Below are 22256 nucleotides of genomic sequence, written 5' to 3'. Positions count from 1 at the left end.
CACACGTGCATGCGCGTGATTTCATGAATGTTTTTCTATATCATATTTTAGGATATCCTAATGCATGACTATGTTTTAAATTTCAAAGCATTTCGTCAGAAAACAAAGGAGATATAGCCATTTAAAGTTTCAGCCAATCAGATTGCAGCACGCGGGCATGCGCATGCTTTCATGAAAATTCTTATATATCATGCTGAAGATCTTCATAATGTAGGACTATGTTCAAAATTTCAAAAGATTATGACAAGAAACAAGAAAGATATTGAGACTTTAGTTTCAGCCAATCAGAGCGAAGCGCACGTGCATGCGCGTGAGATCTTGCTCTTTTGACCATGCCATCTCGTCTATACTACTAATGTATCCTTACATTATGAGTTTCAAAACATTTCATTAAAAAATAGAAAAGTTACGGCAAGATACATTATATTGGTCATTTCACGTGTTGCACGTGCTCGCTCTTGCAAGCACGTGCGCGCAAAATGACCTTCGTTCGGCAAATCTACATAACATGTCTACTGACCCTAACAACATTTTACCTTAGTCGGATGTGTAGTTTACAAGATCACTCGTGGACAAAATTTTCCCAGGAAGAAGAAAAATAATAATAATAATAAGAAACAGAGTAAAAACAATATGTTCCCCAACTTCGTTTGGGGAACATAATAAGAAACAGAGTAAAAACAATATGTTCCCCAACTTCGTTTGGGGAACATAACTAGTGCTAATTGTAACGGGGACCGTTACAGATGTTCCCCAAACGCTCCCCATGTCCCTTATCGTGCCTTATTCCTCTAAGACCTTTTATAAATATGCTAAGTATCCCAAGATTTCATTTAAGAATATAAAAGTTACAATGATATCAACTATCAATGATATATTGTTTAACGTTTTGCATGTGCGCACACGTACATGTACATGCATATGCAAGATGATTATGGCATGTTGATTAAGCGATTAACATATCTTTCTATCCCGCGAATCAAAGAAAAAAAATACACAGTCATATAAATTTACCATTTTTCAAGCATTTCTCATATTTTTAATATATCGATTCACATTTTATTTCTCTACTTATTTTAACCTCGGACTCAAAGTTGGTTTTATTCCGACGACAAGGCAGGGTTTTAGTCGACTAAGGTTATCACGCCAATACCTAACCAATCAAAATGAACTTATTCAATAGTAGTTCCATACATGGAAAAGGGATTTTCCTTTCTGTTCAGAATTTTTTTTAAATATTTCCTCTCAGGCCATTTTGACAACTCTGATACCTGTGCCTGGTAAATTTTATATACTTTGTAAATAAATATATAAAGGTTTTTTGACCGGAACTATTCATTTTTTCCAATGCATAGGGGGCTACTCTCTGGGTTTTACAAGAGATGTTTAAAAAGACATTCGTGTCAGCTAATGTGACCTATATTGTTTAACACCTTCTTATTAATATTTTTTCATGAATGCAAATATCTGATTATTTTACGAAGGAGCGTACATGTATATTGATTTTTTAATATACCGAAAATCGCTATTTCTGGGGATTGCGTAATTCTAAAAAAAATTCAAATAAATTTCAAAGGTAAATTAAACAAAGGATGCTTGGTATTAAAATATTATTTCAAATCAGTAGAATCGAATGCTATTAACGACATCTGAATAAATAGGCTATAAAAGGCCTATATGCCAACTTTGGTCATCTGCACTTTAATTTCAAACACGACAGGATTTGTAATTTTTTCTGTATAAATTAATAATTTCTATATACTTTAGAAACTCAAATGAAATATTTTAATACACTTTCCTCGAGCTCTTTTCTGCAGTTTTCCTGAATTTTTATGTGGGTCCGAGGTGTTATTTGAGTTTAACAGTGATTCTCTACGTTGCCATTAATTTGATTTGTTTGTGTGTTGTGGGGGGGGGGGGGGGGGGGGGGGGGGGGGCCAATTTTTATTCTTAACCTATTTAACGTTGGAGTTGAATCTTGTATCTTATTCCAAGAACTTAAGATTGATTGTGACATTTGGATGAACGGTCAAGGTCATTAAAAACCACCACCTCTTCAACTTCTAACCTGTCAACCGAAATAAACTCTGAAAGGTGTTTCTAGATACATGTACATGTACTTCATGTTTCTTTTTACCCTTGGGTCAATGACAAAGGTTAAGGTCGATTTCAAGTTCATAGGTCAAGGTGATTTTGGTAAATAGTTAAGAGTCAAAATCAGCAAGCATCGAGCATTGAATGGAAAGTCAAAATTTTATTTTTTCAAAAGCTTTTGGTATATGAAAGATTTTGTCTTACTTAATGCTAAAACACAATTAAAATTTTTTTTCGAACGTATGAAGGGACTGGTATCCAAGGAAATTCATTTCCTTAGCAACGGGCTCATAAATCCTTATGAAAATCAATGATTTTTAGACATTTTTCTATGAATATGTTTTCTGAACGTGATAAGATATGGTATTTTGGTTACTTTATTTGTTGAAAGATGGAATTACTCTATTCTTAAAAAATAGGAAAAACAAAATTTCTGTAGTGATATTGTTGCCATGACAACGGGAAAAGAACATGGCGTCAATGCTTTTTAATTTTGAAAAGAATTGCATATGTTTATCACCATATACACAAAATCTACAACCACAGCTGGAAAAATGAAGGCTGTGATCTTGTTAGGGGTTATCTATATGTCATATCTATACAATAAAATTTGCAGGCAACTTTAGCAGAAAAAAGTTACAAATGGTTAAAATGTGTGACAATCTGGCATTTATAAGCTTTTTTGAAGGGGTGGAGGTAAATTGAATACATGTACAGTGTCCATTATATTGGTCATATTGGTCTGATCAAAGCATACTCATAATTTTACTATTGTTGATAAATTTCAAAAGGAATTCATATTCCTCACAAACAAAACTTGGAAATAAAAGAGGGGGGAGGGGGTTATAGTAATCACCTTGTCACATATCCATATGTATGTAAAATTTTGACTTGTCCATTACATTTCAATGAAGTGCCACTGAAAGTTCAAACTTGATATTATGATTGCTTATGATCTGGAGATGTGTTCAAAACTTGACCCAAGGTCATTTGAACAAGTTCGAGGTCATTGGTAGAAGAATAGTGCAATCTTTGCCCATTCTGTAATATTCTAATGAAAAGACTTGAAGTTTCATCTAGGGGATTATTATTTGAGCTGTGGGTTTGTCATGACCTTGACCAAAAATTCATTTGGACACGTTTGACCTTGACTCAACGACTTAGCCTTTTCAAGGTCACTGCAGTAAAATTATGAGTTTGGTACATTAACATATTTAACTTCGAATGAAGAGAAATTGGAAGTTTGTGTTCTACACAAAGGTTTTACTACCTATGACTTGAGTATATGTCATAATCATTTGGGTATGTAAATCAGCAGTAGCGAAACGTTAAAAAGGTTTTAAATAAATATTTGGACCTTTTTTGTAATTAAAAAAAACCGTTTTATGTTATACCAGGAGGGTTGATATCATTTTATGAGCTCGCTCATAATAATTCTAGTTTATGAGAGAGAGTCACTATGACAGCTCACATAATTTTAATTTATTACACACTTAGTAATAAATACAGGTTTTTTGCATATGCGATATGGCTCACGTCACAATAGCCGTATCAGCCCTGCAGGGCTGATATGGATATACGGGGCTGATAACCTATATCAGCCCTGCAAATCCATATCAGCCCTGTAGGGCTGATACGGCTATTGTGACATCAATATCACATCCTTAGTAAACTAAACCACAAAAACAGTACTTGTGATCGTACACAATTTTTGGTGGGTTCATATTCTCTTAATTTTAAATTTTTGAAAATAAGGTTAATCTTAACTTACAAATACATGTAATAGATTATTTTAAATCTAAATTTGAATTTTAAATTCGGCCCTCTGGCTGATATTGGTGTCTCGGGCTGATACAGGATGTGATATGGAAAAGGGTATGTATTATTCTCTATATAAAACCATATCAATCAGGCAAGTAGCATCAGGTTTGGGTTGGGTAGGGGGGGATTGACATCCCCAACTCAATTTTTTTTTCTCAACATTACCTGATGTTTGACCCCCCACCCCACCCCATCCCTGAGTTTGGAGGATTTCTCCACTTTTTTCTTGCAGTTTTTTTTATGCCTACTCCACACCATGCACTTTCAAAAATGATACCATGTCTGTCAGAACGAATGACTGCAACCTTTGGTATTGAACCTACGATATATTCTCCTGCTGTCCTAGTTAAGAAACAATATTGCAAGACAGCTAAGACCTCAGTAGCTACTGGTACCTAAAATAAAAATCTGGAAGGGCTATATATATACATGTATATGAATGTCTAAACTTGAACTGACCCTAAAAGATATTTTATATTAATAACCCTAATGGGTAATCTTTTGAATGACATATATCGAAATTTTTTTTGTATTTATATTTAAAAACATTTTGAAAACAATGTAGAAATCAGAAGAGAATGACAAATATGAATATTTTTTTTTTATATAATGCCTAGAGATACAAAACATAAATTTGAGGAACGTGTCATCTGACTTTAAACTAGCCCTCTTTCTTTTTTCTCACAAAAACATTTTGTCAGTTTTGAAATTAATTGATTGATCATTTAATATTGACCTCGTTTTAATTATGACACTTCAAAATGCAGAATATAAAGATATGTTTCAGATTCTTCTACTATCTAATTATGAATCTGCATGCCAAAAATTGATAGTTATTAGATTTACATCAACAAAAAATGCCAACAGACAAACCAAGAATGTTACTTTTCGATTAAACATTTTTATTTGATCCACTTTCATGAATACACTGTACAATTAATGGATCTATTTTCTGGATCCCTGAGTCTCCGGTAACACTATCCACTCACTTCCAGCATCAATGGTCTGTACTGTAATAATGTATTCTCATAATCTGAAAAAGTGATAAAATTAAAATGTAATAATATCATACAGCTTTGCCTTCATATACTAGGAACCATTTCTAGTTGACCTTGAGCAATGATTGTGAATGCAAAGCATGTTTATTGGAATCAATTAAATTCCAAGAAATCTCGATGGTTTATCATTTTACTTTAAAAAGTGAACGTTTTTACTAAATGTATTATTTACATGTTTTTCCTGTCTAATTCTATATCAGCTCATCCAATTCTGTTTCTGTTTCTTTCCGAGTTTGGCTTCAAAGTGCCGAATTTCATTCTATAAACAGAAGTATACAACTCAAAGTTGAGACCGTATTGATCTTATATATTCTTTAAATTTAAAAACTTGCAATTAAAAGGTCAACTGGTTCCATAAGTTTTGTCAAAACTCTAAATTATGTTTTTTATTTCTTTCCAATACCCCCCCCCCCCCCCCCCAAGAAAAAATGGAGTATAGATATTCATTTCATAAATTTACGTGCTTTAAATCTACTGATGCTTATCATTTGAACCTAGTTGACCTAAATTAGTTCAGTGGTACCGGAGAAAATATTAGCTGAATATGAGTTTTCTTTTATTAGTAAACACTGGATGACATTAGCAACAAGTTATTATTTTTTTACTGTGGTTATATATATACAATTCAGTTACCACTAGTCCACTACATAATACACTTGTCTGTATCACAATACTTCCAAGGTAATCCCCTTTCCTAAACTAATATATACATATTAAGTACAGAGTTAACCCCCTGCCCCTTTTTCATTTTTTTTACAGATGCCATAACAAAGGTCATTCCATTTTACAAATATTTCATTAGTGGTGGTTTTCATAAATTAATAATTTTTCATGTAAAAAGCAGGTATCATCTTAAATGGTAAATAAAGATATCTACTATACAAAATTTTATTTACCCGACTATCAGTTAATCATTATAGGTTGTGACAGTAATAAGTGACTTTGGTTACATACATTCCATGAATGCAACAAATTAAAATTAAACAAAATTCAAATTAAACTTTATAATTTGGGAATTGGGATACAGTTATGTGACTGATCATGACCAACTTTTTCACGTAAGGCCCGTAGATACAATCTAAGTTGGGGGGGGGGGGTAATTTCATTTGCTCATATTATAGTTTAATATCGGCTATACTTTGTGGGGGGGGGGGGCATACCCCCCTCCTCCTGGTTCCTCAGGCCATGCATAATCTTTTCTTTTTTGTTATAAAATACTAAAGTAATGCTAACATAATTAATCAATCAGAATTAAATTAAAATGTGCAAAAACACTTGCCAAGTGTTAGATATTTTACTGCATGGTTAATTTATGCTATACATTCTTCAGTAACTGTTGTAATGGTAAATTGTAAAAAAAAAAAAAATTCAATCACTCACCGTAATTAAGACTCATGAAAACGCCAAAACTGAGGCTCAGACTGCTCCAAGTTTTTAATTTTCTGCTAGTCTTCTGTACATTGTTATTGAAAACAATGTAAGCAAACTACCGTTTATTCCTCCTATTTTAGAGAGCTACACCAAAGGGAGGTAATTTGAAGCAAAAGTGACAGAAAATTATGGATTTCAATCAGTTATCATATATAAATGCTTTAGTTGCCTGCAGATTTTTTTCTTGATTCTTCTAGAAGAAATACTGTTTAATAAATATTTTATGTTGATAAGCTTTAATGTGGTTGTAGATTTCTTATAAAGTACTTCAAATTTGCTGTATTTTAAAGCAAAATAAACCTCCAAAAACTAGTTATATTTATCAAAAGGTGAAGAGAATTTTAAAAATCAACAGTTGCTAAAATAGAGTATATTTATATAAATAAAATAATAATTTAAAAAGCTTTTTTTAATGACTAGTAATAAAAAAGTATTTGTTTAACCATAAATTCAAGTGTCATGATAAAGTACAAAACACGCTATGTGAAAGGCGCGTGGTTTCCATAGCAACAATACGAAAAATTATTTTTTGCTTGCTTTTTTCTATCATACCCTTTATTCTGAAAATTTATATATGAGTTTTAACCAAATCTGTTTCTATGCCACTTTCCACATTTTTTAACTAAATGCTCGATGCTTGCTGATTTTGACTCTTAATATCAACATTTTATTCAGGTTACCAGTGACCTTGACCTAAGTTTCAAGGTCAAGGGTAAAAAGATCTGCATGCTTCAGTATGTTACATGTCTTGACATTTAGAAGTTCTTAATTCTGCATGAACATCAAACACTCAAGTATACTGTCTTTTAATACATTGTGTGCGGTCGCATGTGCATGCACGTCCATGTATTTACTTTTGATAGTAGTATAATGTAGGCAATCATTATATCTATTCATATTTGAAATTTCACCCTGTATTATTGAGAACCAAGAAAGTTGTAGGCATTTAAAGTTTTAGCCAATCAGATTGCAGCACACGTGCATGTGCGTGCGTTCATGATTATTCTTATATATCTTGCTGTAGATCTTCATAATGTAAGACTATGTTCAAAATTTCAAAGGATTTTGTCAGAAAACAAAATAGATATTTAGACTTTAAGTTTCAGCCAATCGCAGCGAAGGGCACCTGCATGTGCGTGAGATCTTGCTATTTTGACCATGTCATCATGTCTATACTACTATTATATCCTTATATTATGAGTTTCAAAGCATTTCATCCAATATTTAAAAAGTTACGGCTAAATCTATAATATTGGTCATTTCACGTGTTACACGTGCGCGCACCTGCACGCACGTGCGCGCAAAATGACCTTCGTTCCGCACATCTACATAACATACCTAGTGACCCTAAAAAGGTTTCACCTAGATCGGATGAGTAGTTTACGAGAACACTCGCGGACAAAAAAGTACCGGAGAACAAAGAAAAAATTCAGAAAAAGTAAAAACAATATGTTCCCAAACTTCGTTTGGGGAACATAATAAGAAACAGAGTAAAAACAATATGTTCCCCAACTTCGTTTGGGGAACATAATAAGAAACAGAGTAAAAACAATATGTTCCCCAACTTCGTTTGGGGAACATAATTAGGGAGTGAAAGGTAGTTGATTGACCAATGCTGGAAAGTGGAGAAATTCTCCCCAAAAGTGCGCGAAAAATATTGCACCGTAAATTGCACCTTTTTGGCATAACGGAATTTGTAGCGTTATGGTCAAAGACAAATATACAAAACCATAACGCTACAGATCTGCAGCTAAACCCTACCCATAACTTTTGATTGATCTGAGCTATGATTCTCATTTTTGACATTTGTATTATAACAACACATTCCCTTGGGTACCAATATATTTAATCTTTTGACCTTGACCTTTGAGTTTGACCCACTTTTGCAAAAATCTGCCCAACTTTAATCTTGAACATATCTTTTTGGTGTTAGTGAATCATCTTGATCAAACCTTTGCAAATCTTCGCTAGCCAAGGGTTTCTCTTGTAGAGTAGATTTCGGATCGGAAACCCTTGGCTAGCGAAGATGACCTTTGCATGGATGTTAACTTTTTGACCGTGGAGTTTGACCCACATTTTAAAAACTTTAACCTTGGTCATACCTTTTGAACAGTTAGTACTAGGGATTTCAAATTTCACAAGTATATACCCTGTGACAAGACCTTCCTTTCGATGCTAACAATACTGACCTTCACCTTGCCGTTTGGATGACATTTAAGAAACTATAACTTGACCTTTACCAATGATCGATAAACTGCCCCGTGCGGTTCACAAACTTACTTACTATTGTTTCATTATCGAAAAGATTCACAATACTTTCCAGAGAAAAAAAGTGCTTGGTTTTTCAACTACCTTTTCCTGACACTATCCGTCCTTGGAGTTAAAAAAAAAATAATCATGGCGTTATTATACACTTTTTACGTGTATTTCACATCATTCTTCCAAATATGCAATAAACATTTGCGGATACAAAAATTTCTCTCAACATCTCGGTGGGTTTTCAGTGGTAGGCTAGATCCAGGAATTTCATAACGGGGAGGGGGGGTGGGGGGCAGTGAGGTCTGGAGGCTAAGCACTAGTGAGGGTTCGGGGTAAAAGTTCCTTGAAGCATTGAAGGTGGCGAGTTCTAATAAATAACACCCTTTTCCTTGATTTTAGGATTAAAAATGCTTGTTATACACATAAAAAAAGGGGGTCTGCCTTTGTGGTCCACAGACACTCTTAAAAGTCAGACTACGTTTAAGTTTGACTACCGAAAAGGATATGGGTACGCAAGACCACAATTGTGACCAAAGATATACCCCCTAAAAAAATCACATATAAAATTCTTTTCGATATCTATAGTTTATAAGAAAATGTTTATTTATTTATTCATTTCATTTCATTTCATTTCATTTCATTTCATTTTATTTTATGAGAATAAACCGGAACAGACAAGCACCTTGACTTTTGGTTCTACAATTATTTTGCAATTGAATATTTCGGATTGTTTCTCACTTTTGAGTACAAATCAGGGAAAATACGCGAGGTAGTACGAAAGATGTCGCGAAGAAAAACAAATATGGCGCAGCTATACTGAAAATATTGAATGCTAACAAGAATTTGTGCTTTATATTTCAGGTTTGGAATATTTTACAGTAGAAATCAATTTTTGTGAAGAAATCTGTTCTTGTGTATTTATTTTAAAAACATATTTTGGTCAATAATTGAAGAATATACATTGGAATTATCGCCTCGGTTTTGGCGTTATCAGCTAGTTCAGTCAGGGACCTATACTAGTATATAGGTCCCGGGTTCAATATTGTTTTTTTTTTCAAATATATTTATATCTTTGATAACGCTGAAGTTTATTGTTACATTACAGATATGTATTCTAGAGCTCATCTACTGATAGAAAATGAATACAAGAAGCTTCTTGAAGATCAACCATGGGTACAGTATAGCCTAGCTGCAGATCTGAAGCGTTATGTTTTATATATTTGTCTTTGACCATAACGCTACAGATCCTGTAATGCAAAAAAGGTGCAATTTACGGAGTAATATTTTTTGTGCACTTTTGGGGAGAATTTCTCCACTTTCCAGCACTGGTCAATTAACTACCTTTCACTCCCTAATTCTAGGCACATTATTTAACTAATCTGTATATTTTATCCATCTCCCAACCCTTTATTGTCTTCTCTATAAGTGATAAACTCACTTGAATAAAATTATTTGTTAGATTGCTGAAAATTCACCTCAAGTGAGTTTATTGCCTGTAGAGACAACTATAAAGGGTTGGGAGGTAGATAAAATGTACATATTGGCTACAGAATGTGTCCAAACTTAGGGAGTGAAGCGTTATGGACAAGGCAAAACCAGAACGCTACAGATCTGCAGCTAAGTATAGCCTTAAGTTTTTAACATGTTTAAGTCCAAGAATAGGGCAGTTCTTTTTATATATGGTATATTTACATATAGATCTATACACAATATAACAAAACAACACTTAATTATGTTGTAAAAACAATCAAATGCTAAAAAGATTTGCTAAAACATGTGTCCACCTGCCTTTAGTGGAGAACTGGCATCCATCTTCTTTAAATTTGGTGACCACCATATTTGGATGCTGAAAGACATACCACTTTGAAATTACAGAGCAAAAATGCTCATCTTGCATGATTTAAGGATTAAACAAATAGACAGATTAAGAGAAACTCTAAATTATGACACTTTGAGTTTCCTTCCTTTCTTCTCCCTAATGTTCCAAGCTCCCATTTTTTGCATTCCTCAGAATATATATGTACACTTTATTGCTATGTAAAGATTATACTGTATAATATTAATTAGAGTTTGGGTTTCTTTAGATAAACTTTTTTCTAATATAATGATATATGTGACAATCAGTGTTGTCAGAGACACGTACATTATTTATTTGCTTTTGTACTACTTAAACAAAGAAGCATCATAAGTATGTGTATTGTTTTTATTTTAAGGGTATAGAAGCCATACCTTTACAAGATGACAGTATTTTTGAGTGGGTAGCTAAAGTTAAAGGACTGAAAGATTCAATATGGGATGGTATGTCATTTTTCAATATAGATTTTTAAAAAATAATTAATTTAGAATGTTTGTAATATTCGTTTTCATGAAATGATTGCATTGTTTATTTTATTTACAATTCTGTTTTCTAGCACAGTAGCCCCACATCACAATATGAATATTTTAATTTCAAAATAACATCAATTTTAGCACAATATTTTGAAGATACCATTCAGTAAAATTATCTCCATAATTTTTCATTAATAGGAATAAATTTCAGTTTATTTTACAGTCAGTATATTACAGATAAAATATACTAGTAAACAATGTCAGTATTTCATTTATTTTAAGCTCATCTTCTGAAGGTATGAAAGTATAATGCTCAAGGAACACTGTGTATGAATTTTAATACTTATTTAATTAATGTTCATTGCAGGTGGTGTATTCAGACTTTACATAAAATTTGATGAACATTACAACATTCGTCCTCCAGAAGTGTGTTTTCATACAATTCCATATCATCCAAATGGTAAAAACTAAGATTACACTAAATAAGATTCAAATGTGGTTGTAGCAGTATTGAGTTGTAATCACCAATATTTTTACTGATAAAATATAGGGGTAATGATCACCTGAAAGTTTGAAGAAATGTAGTTGTAATGGTTTTGCTATAGCTGTGTTTTACACTATATGATTTATATTACTTATTTTACCATTACCATTTTACCAGTGTTTACATTGATAGTTTTATAAAAATAAATCTGTTTACAGTGGAAATGATAACAGGAAAACCATGCATTGACTTCTTAGATGACTTTTCAAAATGGAAGGATACTTACTCCCTGTCTTTTATTCTTGTCACAATACAGGTTTGTATACTACAGTTGAATATGTGGTAGCTTGCCTAAATTCATATTTGACATATTTAGTACCAGGAAAATTTTGAATTGATATATTATCTTTTTTCACCCTAGCATTTACTCTCCAGCCCAAATCTAGACAGGCCTGTGAATCAAGAGGCCGCAGAGATGATGCTTCATTCACCTAAGGCTTATAAACAAATGGTACTGGATTGTGTCACAGCTAGTCAGCGCGTGGAAGGTATCCAATCTATCAGTTGTCTGGCAGTTCTGAGATTTAAAAATTCATTATACCCCAAAAATTGAAAAAATATATATATTGATGGTAACATTCATTCATCTATCCATCACAATGTTTTCCTCATTTAATATCAGAAGTTCTAAATTTTAAGAGGTGTTGCATGTTGATGTGACAAGGTCATGTATTTATATTGGGTTATTTTTGACCAGGAAAATGTTTCCGAACTAGACCAGAACATCAAAAAAAAAAGTTCTATAATTGTGTTTACTGTATTAGAAAGTGATAAATATACTTTTTGTTGTTCTGTTAATTTATTTGAATGTAACTTGATCCCAACTTTTATCAACAGCTGGGGTAACTCCCCATCAGGACCTAGAATCTCGAGTCAGATTTGCCACACCAGATGCACAGAGGAAACATTACACAGGGACCACTAGGACAGCTAATGCTGCTGTCACCCGCCTGTCCTTTGATGATTATCACACAACCTGGAGTGGAATTGCTACCTCGAAACCTACCATGGATACTCCTAATCCACGTAAGAAAATTAGAGTGAGAAGAATTGGCTGGAAAGAGATTTTTTTCACATACCTTAATGCATTTTGGAAAACTTTGGATTGTGACATAGGTTTCGCAGATGTTTTAATCATAAAATTAGAGTGTTATATTTTGCTGTTGAAGTTTACCAAAGGGATGGTATTAATTTATTGTGAACAAGAAAACAAGAAATGACATTCTGTTATAAATTATCGATAAGTCAAATTTAGCCATGCACAATTTTTTAAAAGGAAGGGTTTATCTACATGTGTAATAGACATTTTATTATTTGCATAACTATATCTTTTTTACAGTATTGGAAGCAATAAAAGATAAACCTGGACTACAAAAAGCACATTTAGGAGTTCCTCAAGAAGAGATTGATGAACAAATGAAAAGACAACTTGAAGAGTAAGAACAAGATTTACTTCCCTTGAAAAGATTTTTCATTCTTTTGTCAACACTTATTTCTAGATCATGAAACAATGCTAAATCTTGGGTTTTTTTTTAATTTTAGACATAATGCACTCATGTATGGAAACTTTAAGGTAAAGGCTAATGCTGATGAGGAAAAGGCAGCAAAGTTGGCAAAATTAAACAGAATGAAGAAGATATATCTGCCACCAAGACTCTCCCCAAGTAAGTTATCAACTAATATATCAAGAACACTTCAGCATCAGCAAAGTGAAAGTGCAAGCTATTGACAATTTAAGATCCTTTATTTTTATCAAAAACTGTACATGTAATGTCTAATATACTGCAATAAAAATAAGATCAACACCCATTCTTTAATCAGGTAGGAATTCTATCTCAAAATAAGATGTGATTTCAGAATTCATATTGACTATTTAATTTTTAAACATGTACATGTATAAAAGTTTGGAGAGTTTTTTGGGGAGGGGCAACAAAATTTTTAACAGTCTTTGTTCCTTTAAAATCATTTTGTCCTCCTCTGAAAGTGGGGGATATTTGAGCTTTTGCAATGATATTTTATACCACAACTCCTTTGGCTTAAAGAAAACTCCTATTTAATTTGAGGTCAAAAGTCAAAGGTCAATGTCGTAAATTCATACATTTTATGTGTGTGTGTAAAACTTTCATTTTGGCGATATCTCAAGAAGCTTTATGAGTTTTTGCAATTAAATTTTATACCATAATCCCTCTGTTCCTCCACCGCCCTTCTGTCCGTCCCTCCATTCGGCTGTATTTCTGTCTGTCTGTTACACTTTCATTTCCAACTGATATCTCAAGAAGCCTTAAACTTTTGCAATTAAATTCTACATGACAACTCCCTATGACCAAAAGAACACGCCTATTGATTTTGAAGTCAAAAGGTTTAGTAGAGGCTAAACAAGACACTTGGTTTTTTTTTGTAAAATTTTGACAATGTAGAATGTGATGTACGAGTAATCATGTATACAATATGTGTGTGACCTTTTGTTTTCATTTAATTCCTCACTATATAAAGTTTATCGATGGCCGAGGGGAAAGATTCTTGCTTAGCATGCGAAAGGCTCCTGGTTCAAGTTCCAGTTGAGCCTTTTTAAAAAATGAAGAAGTTGTGGCATAAGCAGTCAAATCTATATATCCAAAGTAGCATTTTTTGTTTGTTTTTAATTCATAAATTAATAATTCTGCAAATCCTAGGTAGGGGGGTGCAGTGGGGGGTTCTAACACCCCAATATGAGCATCCTCCTCTTTTTTTCCTTCAGTGGGGGACACAGATTCTCTGAATTAGCTTGTTTTTTTTCTGTATTATAACCTCTTAACCTTAGAACTCAATATCCTTTTCTTGGAGCAATCAAGTTCAAGATAATGAGATTTAACTTGGTGTTGTTATGATAGTCACCAACTATTGGAAAATTGTCGCCATGGCTGCAAGCACATCCATGACAGCAAATTGACAATTTTTTAATTGCTTTTTTTAAAAAAATGTTTTTTATAGATGCTGGTTTATCTGTAACAAAGTAATATTTAATTTCTAATGCTTTTTTCTACCAGCTCCATCAGTTCAACCCCCACCAACCAAGGAAAGGAAAGAGGAACCCTGGGAAGATGAAGTGGATAACCTTGTTGAATGGTCATCAAAGCTTGATGCAGATGAACTAGACATTTAAATGATTTGCATTTGCTGGCAAAATGTGATAAATAAGCAATGTTTCTTGATATTTCATTTATGTATATAAAGAAGAGAAATCAAATTATATGTACAGTTATTAAGTTCAATGAATGTAACAGAAGTAGCTGACCTTGAGTAGATCTTTTCATCAAATTATTTTTATTGTCCAGGCAGTAAATGAAATTGTTAACCAGAAAAATATTTGTGTAATACCTGTCTAATTCAGTGGAATCAGTTTATGAAATAAAATGAATTTTTACTGTGACGAGAAAAATATACGTGAACTACGAAAATCCTTTACCAACTGTTCAAAATGTATAGTCATAAGTGTTGGTACTTAAGGAAAGGTATTGTCATAAGGAAAACATCTGTGAAATAGAAAAGCCCTAACCAGTTAAAAGTTATGGTCAAGGTTTGTAATGTTCATAAAGAAGGCCGAACTCCAAGGTCAAATGAGAAAAATTGGTGGAACCCAAGTAATGGTCTAAGATACAAGGAATACCATGTGAAATATAAAAGCCATAGCCCTCTCTAATCAAAAGTTGTAGTATTGTAATTTCCAGTAAAGTAAAATTTACCAATTTTTCCCATACATTACTATATTAACCATGTCTGACTATACTGCAAAAACAAAACTTGGGAGGGGTGGCCTTTCAATGAACATTTCCAAAAGTAAAAAGTTATGTACGGAAAAAAGGGGGGGGCTGCTCCCCCTTTCATGCTACATGCCTGTAACTAGTAAACTTTGTTTTACAGAGACTACTTCTGTATTATATCGCACTCTGAATAAAAAACAAAATCAATTCACAAGTGTACAAATTGTTCATGATTCAAATCCACTACTGATTTTGTAGAGTAGGCTTTCATCTGTAAAATCCCCCCCCCCCCCTAAAAACTGACTCTAGAGCAGGATTTCCACTGTAATATTTATAGATAGAGTGTAATTTCATCCAGGTCCAATTTTTTCCCCACAAAATGTCATGACTGTACTTATGTATGGGGGCAGACACATTGTTACCAATATCCCTTCTTCAAAATAGTGTTCAGTTCCATTGAACCTTATGATGTGTGAAAAATCTTTTTTTTTTTCTCAGTAACCTTACAACCAATTTATTTGAAGCATGAAAATCATTCTTTTCATCTGTGCACAAATTTTACTATCCATAGAAACAAAAGAATTTTTTTATTCAAATGGATTGTTTGCTTCAATTGTGTTTCAAACTACATGTACAAAAGTATCTCTCCAAATTCTAAACTAAAATATTGGAACTAAATATCTAAGGTCAATTATTTCTAAAAAAAAAATGAAACCAATCTAGAATAGGAAAGAATGAGACAAGAAAAATACCCAATGCATGTTTTAAAATAGGGGGTAAATTTTGATGTCCATCAAGAAAAGGTTTCTAAACTAACGTCTTAATCCTATACATCCCAAGAATTTTGACCTTGAACTTCATCTTGCAGGGGTTGTGACCTCAGAATCAACAGGAGAGTAAGTTTTTCACTGCTTAGGGAGTACCAGTCTACAAAATTCTAGGTCTGTCAAGAAAAGAATTCTATTTTATTCCGAGCTGGAAAAATCATCCTATGTCCAGAATTATTTGAGCCAAGCTTGACCTTTAATCTCACCTCAAAATGAATCGGGGTCATCTTCTCTTAAAAGGTACATGTACCAGTGTATCAAAGAAGATGGGCGCATTTGGTGTGTGATCTGCAGGAATCATTTGTATGAAACATTTGTGGTTTAAATGTCCATGATTTGGTTGGCTGATCATAGCTGGTCAGATTTTACAAACATGTCCATAGTTTTTTTTTCATTTAGTTTGAAAGACCTTGTGAGATTGTAACATTTATGTCCATTTTTCCTAGGGGGTACCATAACATAGTAATGTTTCACAAAAAATAAACACCTAAAATATTTAATGCATAGATGTATGATACGTGTACATGTACATTATAGAATAGAAGATTGGAATTGATTTCGCTCGAGAACCAAACTGAACCAAAATTTATCTAATTCAAAATTTTAATACATTAGTACGTAAAACAAAACTGACAAAATGAATGGTTGTTTGCATGAAAAAAAAAATTAACGCCCTATGCCAGGCTCGAACCAAAAACTTTTCGCTTCGTATGCACTGAACAGGTAGCCCAACTCACTGAGCCATCACTGCTACACTTGTACAGATGATTTTAAAAGGACAAAGAAGCACCACATTCACACATTTGGATTTTTTGGGAAAAAAGTTCATTTTTTGTGGTCTCTGGGTCTTCTCTCCATTTTTTAAAAATGTGTATTCGTTTCTTTGAATTAAAATACACACAAATAACGTTTCGAAATCATGGAGAGAAGACCCAGAGATAGCAAAATTTTAGAACAACGTGTTTAAAAATGTACCATTTTGTACCAAATGTCTGATCTGGCCAATTTCTAAGTTATTTTTTAGCAAATCAAAGCTCAATTTCGGGAAAATATTTTCCTTTCCTGTTGCACAGGAACCCGATAAATAAAGAAAATGTTAAAATTTAATGTGACATGTCGATAAAATTTTCACTTCTCAAATATGCCCAGATTCCTGCCGAATGCCAATCAAAAGCGCCCTCGTTCTTTGATTTATGCTAAGATCAAGTTTCTCAAGATATTGAACAGGCATATTTTCCTATTTTCATAATCATTTAACCCATGATCTTTGACACTGTGACCTCAAAAATCAAAGGTCATCTACTCTTTAAGATGTATCAGGTGTACATTAATGACTATAAGGTTTGATGTCTATTTTATACTGACAGATCAGGTGCAAATTGCAAAACCAATGTTCTTTCTTTTCAAAATTTGGGGAGGGGGAGCTAAGGGAGTTAAGAAAATTTTGTGCTCGCTCAAACTGCCTTTTGAACTAGTAAGCTATCTAAGGTAAAATGAAAAAAAACTAGAGGAAGTATAAAGAATATAATTCCATGTTATAACATCACATATATAATTTACAAACATTATAATTAAAGAATTGATAACAACATGTTGTATAATTCAATGGTTATTATTCTCAATACACAACTGATTTCTTCATTCTACAGAAGATATATTAATATGAGGGATTCTTCCTTTATTTATCATATTCAAAATTAATGAAATTTCCACAAATTGTAAAACACAATATAATAAACTACTGGTATATCACTTCGATTAAATTTGACCTCTATTTCATCTATTCTTCTTCAGTTTTTAAGGAATAAGTTATTTTATATGCTTCCTACATTTAAAATTTTCTTATTTCACATACTGGGTATGGTTAAGTACATGTTGTCATATAAAGACACAAAGTGATACAAACACCAAAAATATATAATTGAACAGAGTAACAGAGAGAAATCAATTTTTAATAATTTTTTGCTCAAATCTGTTCTAATATACAGATTGTAAGCTTTCAAACACTAGCAAGACAGTACTTTGTTTAGAAAGTCTTTTTTTATTTGATATACATGTATTTTAAAACAACTTCAGTCCATACAAATATACTTTGAATATTTCATTTAATAGTCAGATACTAGAAAATAAATGTCCCTCCTTAAAAAGAATTCAAAGTACTACTGATTAATGCACAGAAATGTTATAAATTATATATACATTTACTTGTTATCATACATAAATACAAATTCTAAAATATCATAACAAAATATACAAAACAGTGCTAGCCCTTTTAAGTTCAACATTGTGGTATATTAGATCCTTGGAATGTTCATTATAACAATTTAATATAAGCAAATAGAAGCAAGGTCACTCAATATGAAGATAAGGTCACGGTGACCTAAATAAGGGCCGTGCAATACAGTAGAACCTAACCTTCCTACATGCCTCACAGATACATGTAAAAGGTTACAAATCACCTTAATTAACAGGTGTAAGACATTTAAACAAACTGGATATAAATTTTACAGGTGTACTGATATCAACGAATTTTTAGTAAAAAAAGAAAAGTAAAATTTGCAATTAATTTGATTTAAAGGCTGCATCATCAGATCCAAAGGCATATCTCACATGTACAATGAGATTTTTAAATCTTTATAATTAGAAACATTTCCACAGTGGAAATGACAATATAGAAAATTAGCCTGTTCAATACCTTCTAAAATCTGTAGTGTATACATGGTCATCTAGAGCAAATGTAAACTTGATTATACTAATGTTCTAGTACAAGAATTAAGTTAAACTCTATCAGAGTATTCATATATTCCTACAAGTAAGAGCCTTATAGTTAATGTCCTTTTTGCTCCTTAAATACCTCAAACCAACTCAAAAGTATCTAATAGCTGTGAACCTCTAGCATGCTGGAGTATAAGGCATTGATGTACTGATTCAAAATAGTGTGCTTACAAGCATCCACTGATCACATTTACAATAAATATGTAAACTACTAAGATATTCAGATGGGACTATATAGGTACCATCACACTAGAAAGACTTTTTCATTAGGGATACGGAGTGATGCTTGGAAATAGAAATACTGTAATGTTAACCTTGCGCTTATTCTATATATCCCAATCCACCCTCAATGTAGCGGACCAAATGCATGTATAACAATATGCTGAACATGCAGTTATATGGCATTTTAATCACATAGTTGATTTTAATTAGTACATGTATATGCATTGTTTTTCAATGAGCCAGGAAACAAAAGCCCATACACTCTCCAAAATGATGATGCTGTGCTATACATTGCACCCCACAACCCTCCCTTCCTATTGGGTAGTATAGTGGTGAGATTTAAAGGGTGCAACTAACCCTTACATACTGTAACACATTCATTATCAAAAATACATGTATACATGTAGTTTCTGTTAACATAATACTTGCTTAACAAGTTACAATGCATGGCCACTATAAATGAAGTGTCAAATTTCCCATGAAAATTGTTTGGCATAACTTCAATATAAACATGCAAGACATATACAAAGGCAATCCAAGAAATCTGTGTCATATTCTATCCAACAACTGAACAAAGTTTTGATTCTGCAAGGAATAAAGGAATGTTTCCTGAAGGTCACAGTGACCTATATTTTTGACCCACCTTCTTCAACATCACATGATTTATAAATCAATCATCATAGGGATTAGAGTGTAACAAATTAAACATTATTCCTAGGTAAGCATGTTCTAACATGTGGCAGGTCAATATGTAACCTATTCAATGAAATGCTATGGAAATAAAGCCCATTATGTCCGCAATGCATCAACTGTCAAAAATCAAAGAGACCATAATAAACAAGAATAGATATGGGTTACCCCATATCCAAAGATATTCGACTTTTAGATTTAATATGCTTATCAGTGTTTATAATGACGTTAATAAAAAAACTGCAATGGAACTGGTGTAAATTTCGTGAGCATGGTGAGGTCACCCAGTCTCCTAACAAACGGTACACATAGGCCTACATAAACCTGTGTCCGCAAGACCAACATTAGCCTTGATCTACACACGTGCGATGGAGCTGTTAAACGCATCCAGCGAGCTCGGAGGAACACGTTTTGTTTTGCCGAGAAGTTACGATGGCAGACAAAACTTTTCTTTTCTTAATTAGATCATATGAATACGAATTCTGATTAATAAAAATTATACAATCCCTGTTGAACTATATATAGTTTGTTCTAACATTTGCATCTGCAACAACTTGTGTTTAAAATGGCCGTGTTAGGAAAATCAAGACCGGATCGGAAAATTCTAAACTGAAAACCTTTTTTGTTTTGAAAATTACTGAAATATGCTAATGTATTCGTCGCAGATATTACTTACATTATTCAAGTTCTATATAAAATGGTAAGCCTATGCTGAACTCCAACACGAACCCGAATGTCCGACCCAGTTCTCATTTTGCCACACATTTTATCCCCTACAGTTTACAAAGTGTACACACGTGAGCAGAATCCAGCCAGGGATTGAAAATTCCGTCATTTAATAATATACACACACAGAATGATTTATTTTTTCTTAAAAGGAAATTGTATGATAATTAACAGACTATAAACATGTACTTAATACAATTGTTGATATAGTATTATCAATTCATCGGTGAAAAAATATGAATCGAAGAATGACCTAAATATTCTCTATTATCAAACATGTAAAAAAAAAAAAAAAGGCTGAGGAGGGAGCGAGCGTAGGAATATTGATATTTTTTATTTGCATTTCGGGGGGAAAGTGATTTTCTAATAATATTTTGACGTTATTTTTGATTTCTTTAACGTATGAAATACACAACTTCACTCTTATCATGAACAATAATGTTGTATCTACTTAATCATGATGGAACTATTTTGGTCGGACCAATTTGTGTGAGCTGCCGCTGAAAACAATAATATATCTTGCAGAGATAGTATGCATTGATCGAATATATTAAAAAAACCAAAATCTGATGGCATAATAAACAGGTCATTGTGACCTACAAATGGACATGCTTTTGTAATAAAGGTATTTGTACACACTATCTCAAGATTCTTCAAGAGACAGGCTTTCAGTGTAAATGTTAATTATAATCGAAAATGATTATAATTTATATATGGTATGAAGAAGGAGTCTATACCCAGGCCAGAAAGTCAACATAATTCATGCTTACTAAAAATTTTCAAGAGCACTTCAGTTCCCTAAAAACAAGTATAAGCACACACCGATTTAGCATCCAAGAAAATTTCAGCGCATAAACATGTCATCTCACTGACTTAGGCTTCAACCCTCAATAGTTGACACAATTTCAGTGGGAAATGGCAATTAAAAATCTTTGAGGAATACTAGTGCATGTTCTGTTTAATAAACAATATGCAACAGCATAAACCTATATCAAGTAACATCTACCTAACTGTCCTCCAAGAAGTGAAGCCCATGCAAGCAGGGCTTTTAGTTTTAAAGGTGGATGCAATACTTATCTAATGACCTACTTTTTCTTAGAAATTCAATGTAGCCCAACAAATGCACATAACAAATGCTCAACATGCAGTTACTTGACTTTTTCAATGGCTATAACATAAAATATTGATTAAAGTATTTAAAGTACAGCTTCCTCTGTTGCGGAAATTAGCCTCAGCCCACTCTCTAAAACACCGATGCTAATCTATACATGTAGTGTATCCCACTGATGCTAAGCTATACTGTATCCCACTGATGCTAAGCTATACTGTATTCCACTTATGTTAAGCTATACTGTATCCCACTGATACTAAGCTATACTGTATCCCACTGATACTAAGCTATACTGTATCCCACATCCTCTCACAACCCTCCCTCCGATTTAGTAGTATGTTAACTGGTGAGATTTAAGGGGGTGTAAACACCTTATACTTAAGTGGGTAAATACATCTATTGCAAAAAAAATAGCATTTTTAACCCGATACTTTCATAACACGGTACAATGGTCTCTTCTGTATTAAATATAAATCAATTATCTGGACGTAAAATGTTTCATAAACCTGTATTTCTGAAGGGTTACACTGCGACACCTATAATTTGTTTGTGTCACACTATCCTCAAATGATTTATGACAATCATCCTAGCTGAGCAATTATTCCAAAGTGATGTAGGTCATTCAGTAAC

General features: G+C 32.9%; 1 protein-coding gene and 1 long non-coding RNA gene across 2 annotated transcripts; one reads left to right on the top strand and one right to left on the bottom strand.

Annotated features, from left to right (window-relative positions):
* Nucleotides 1-4222: 4222 nt before the first annotated feature.
* Nucleotides 4223-6466, bottom strand: LOC134271313 (uncharacterized). Its single transcript, XR_009993000.1, has 3 exons — nt 6354-6466; nt 5146-5232; nt 4223-4948 (listed from the first exon to the last, which is right to left on the bottom strand). It is a non-coding gene; the product is annotated as an uncharacterized LOC134271313 (long non-coding RNA).
* A 2872-nt stretch (nt 6467-9338) lies between these two features.
* LOC134271312 (ubiquitin-conjugating enzyme E2 U-like) lies at nt 9339-14950 on the top strand. Its single transcript, XM_062753538.1, has 10 exons — nt 9339-9524; nt 9769-9836; nt 10877-10961; nt 11359-11451; nt 11694-11791; nt 11897-12023; nt 12373-12561; nt 12875-12971; nt 13078-13199; nt 14562-14950. The coding sequence occupies exons 2-10, from the start codon at nt 9771-9773 to the stop codon at nt 14675-14677; spliced, it is 993 nt and encodes a 330-aa protein (XP_062609522.1). The 5' UTR covers nt 9339-9524; nt 9769-9770; the 3' UTR covers nt 14678-14950.
* Nucleotides 14951-22256: the final 7306 nt, after the last annotated feature.

This window comes from Saccostrea cucullata, unplaced genomic scaffold, assembly GCF_032062105.1.
Source record: "Saccostrea cucullata isolate Sc308-1 unplaced genomic scaffold, CSIRO_AGI_Scuc_v1 ctg2045, whole genome shotgun sequence".
Classification (NCBI taxonomy): Eukaryota; Metazoa; Mollusca; class Bivalvia; order Ostreida; family Ostreidae; genus Saccostrea; species Saccostrea cuccullata.
This window is presented reverse-complemented; position numbering and strand designations above follow the sequence as displayed.

Coding starts and splice junctions, on each gene's coding strand:
- LOC134271312 (XM_062753538.1), top strand. CDS start 9,771: ATGTATTCTAGAGCTCATCTACTGATAGAAAATGAATACAAGAAGCTT. Junction 9,837..10,876: donor TTCTTGAAGATCAACCATGG/GTACAGTATAGC, acceptor TTTTATTTTAAG/GGTATAGAAGCCATACCTTT. Junction 11,452..11,693: donor AATTCCATATCATCCAAATG/GTAAAAACTAAG, acceptor ATCTGTTTACAG/TGGAAATGATAACAGGAAAA.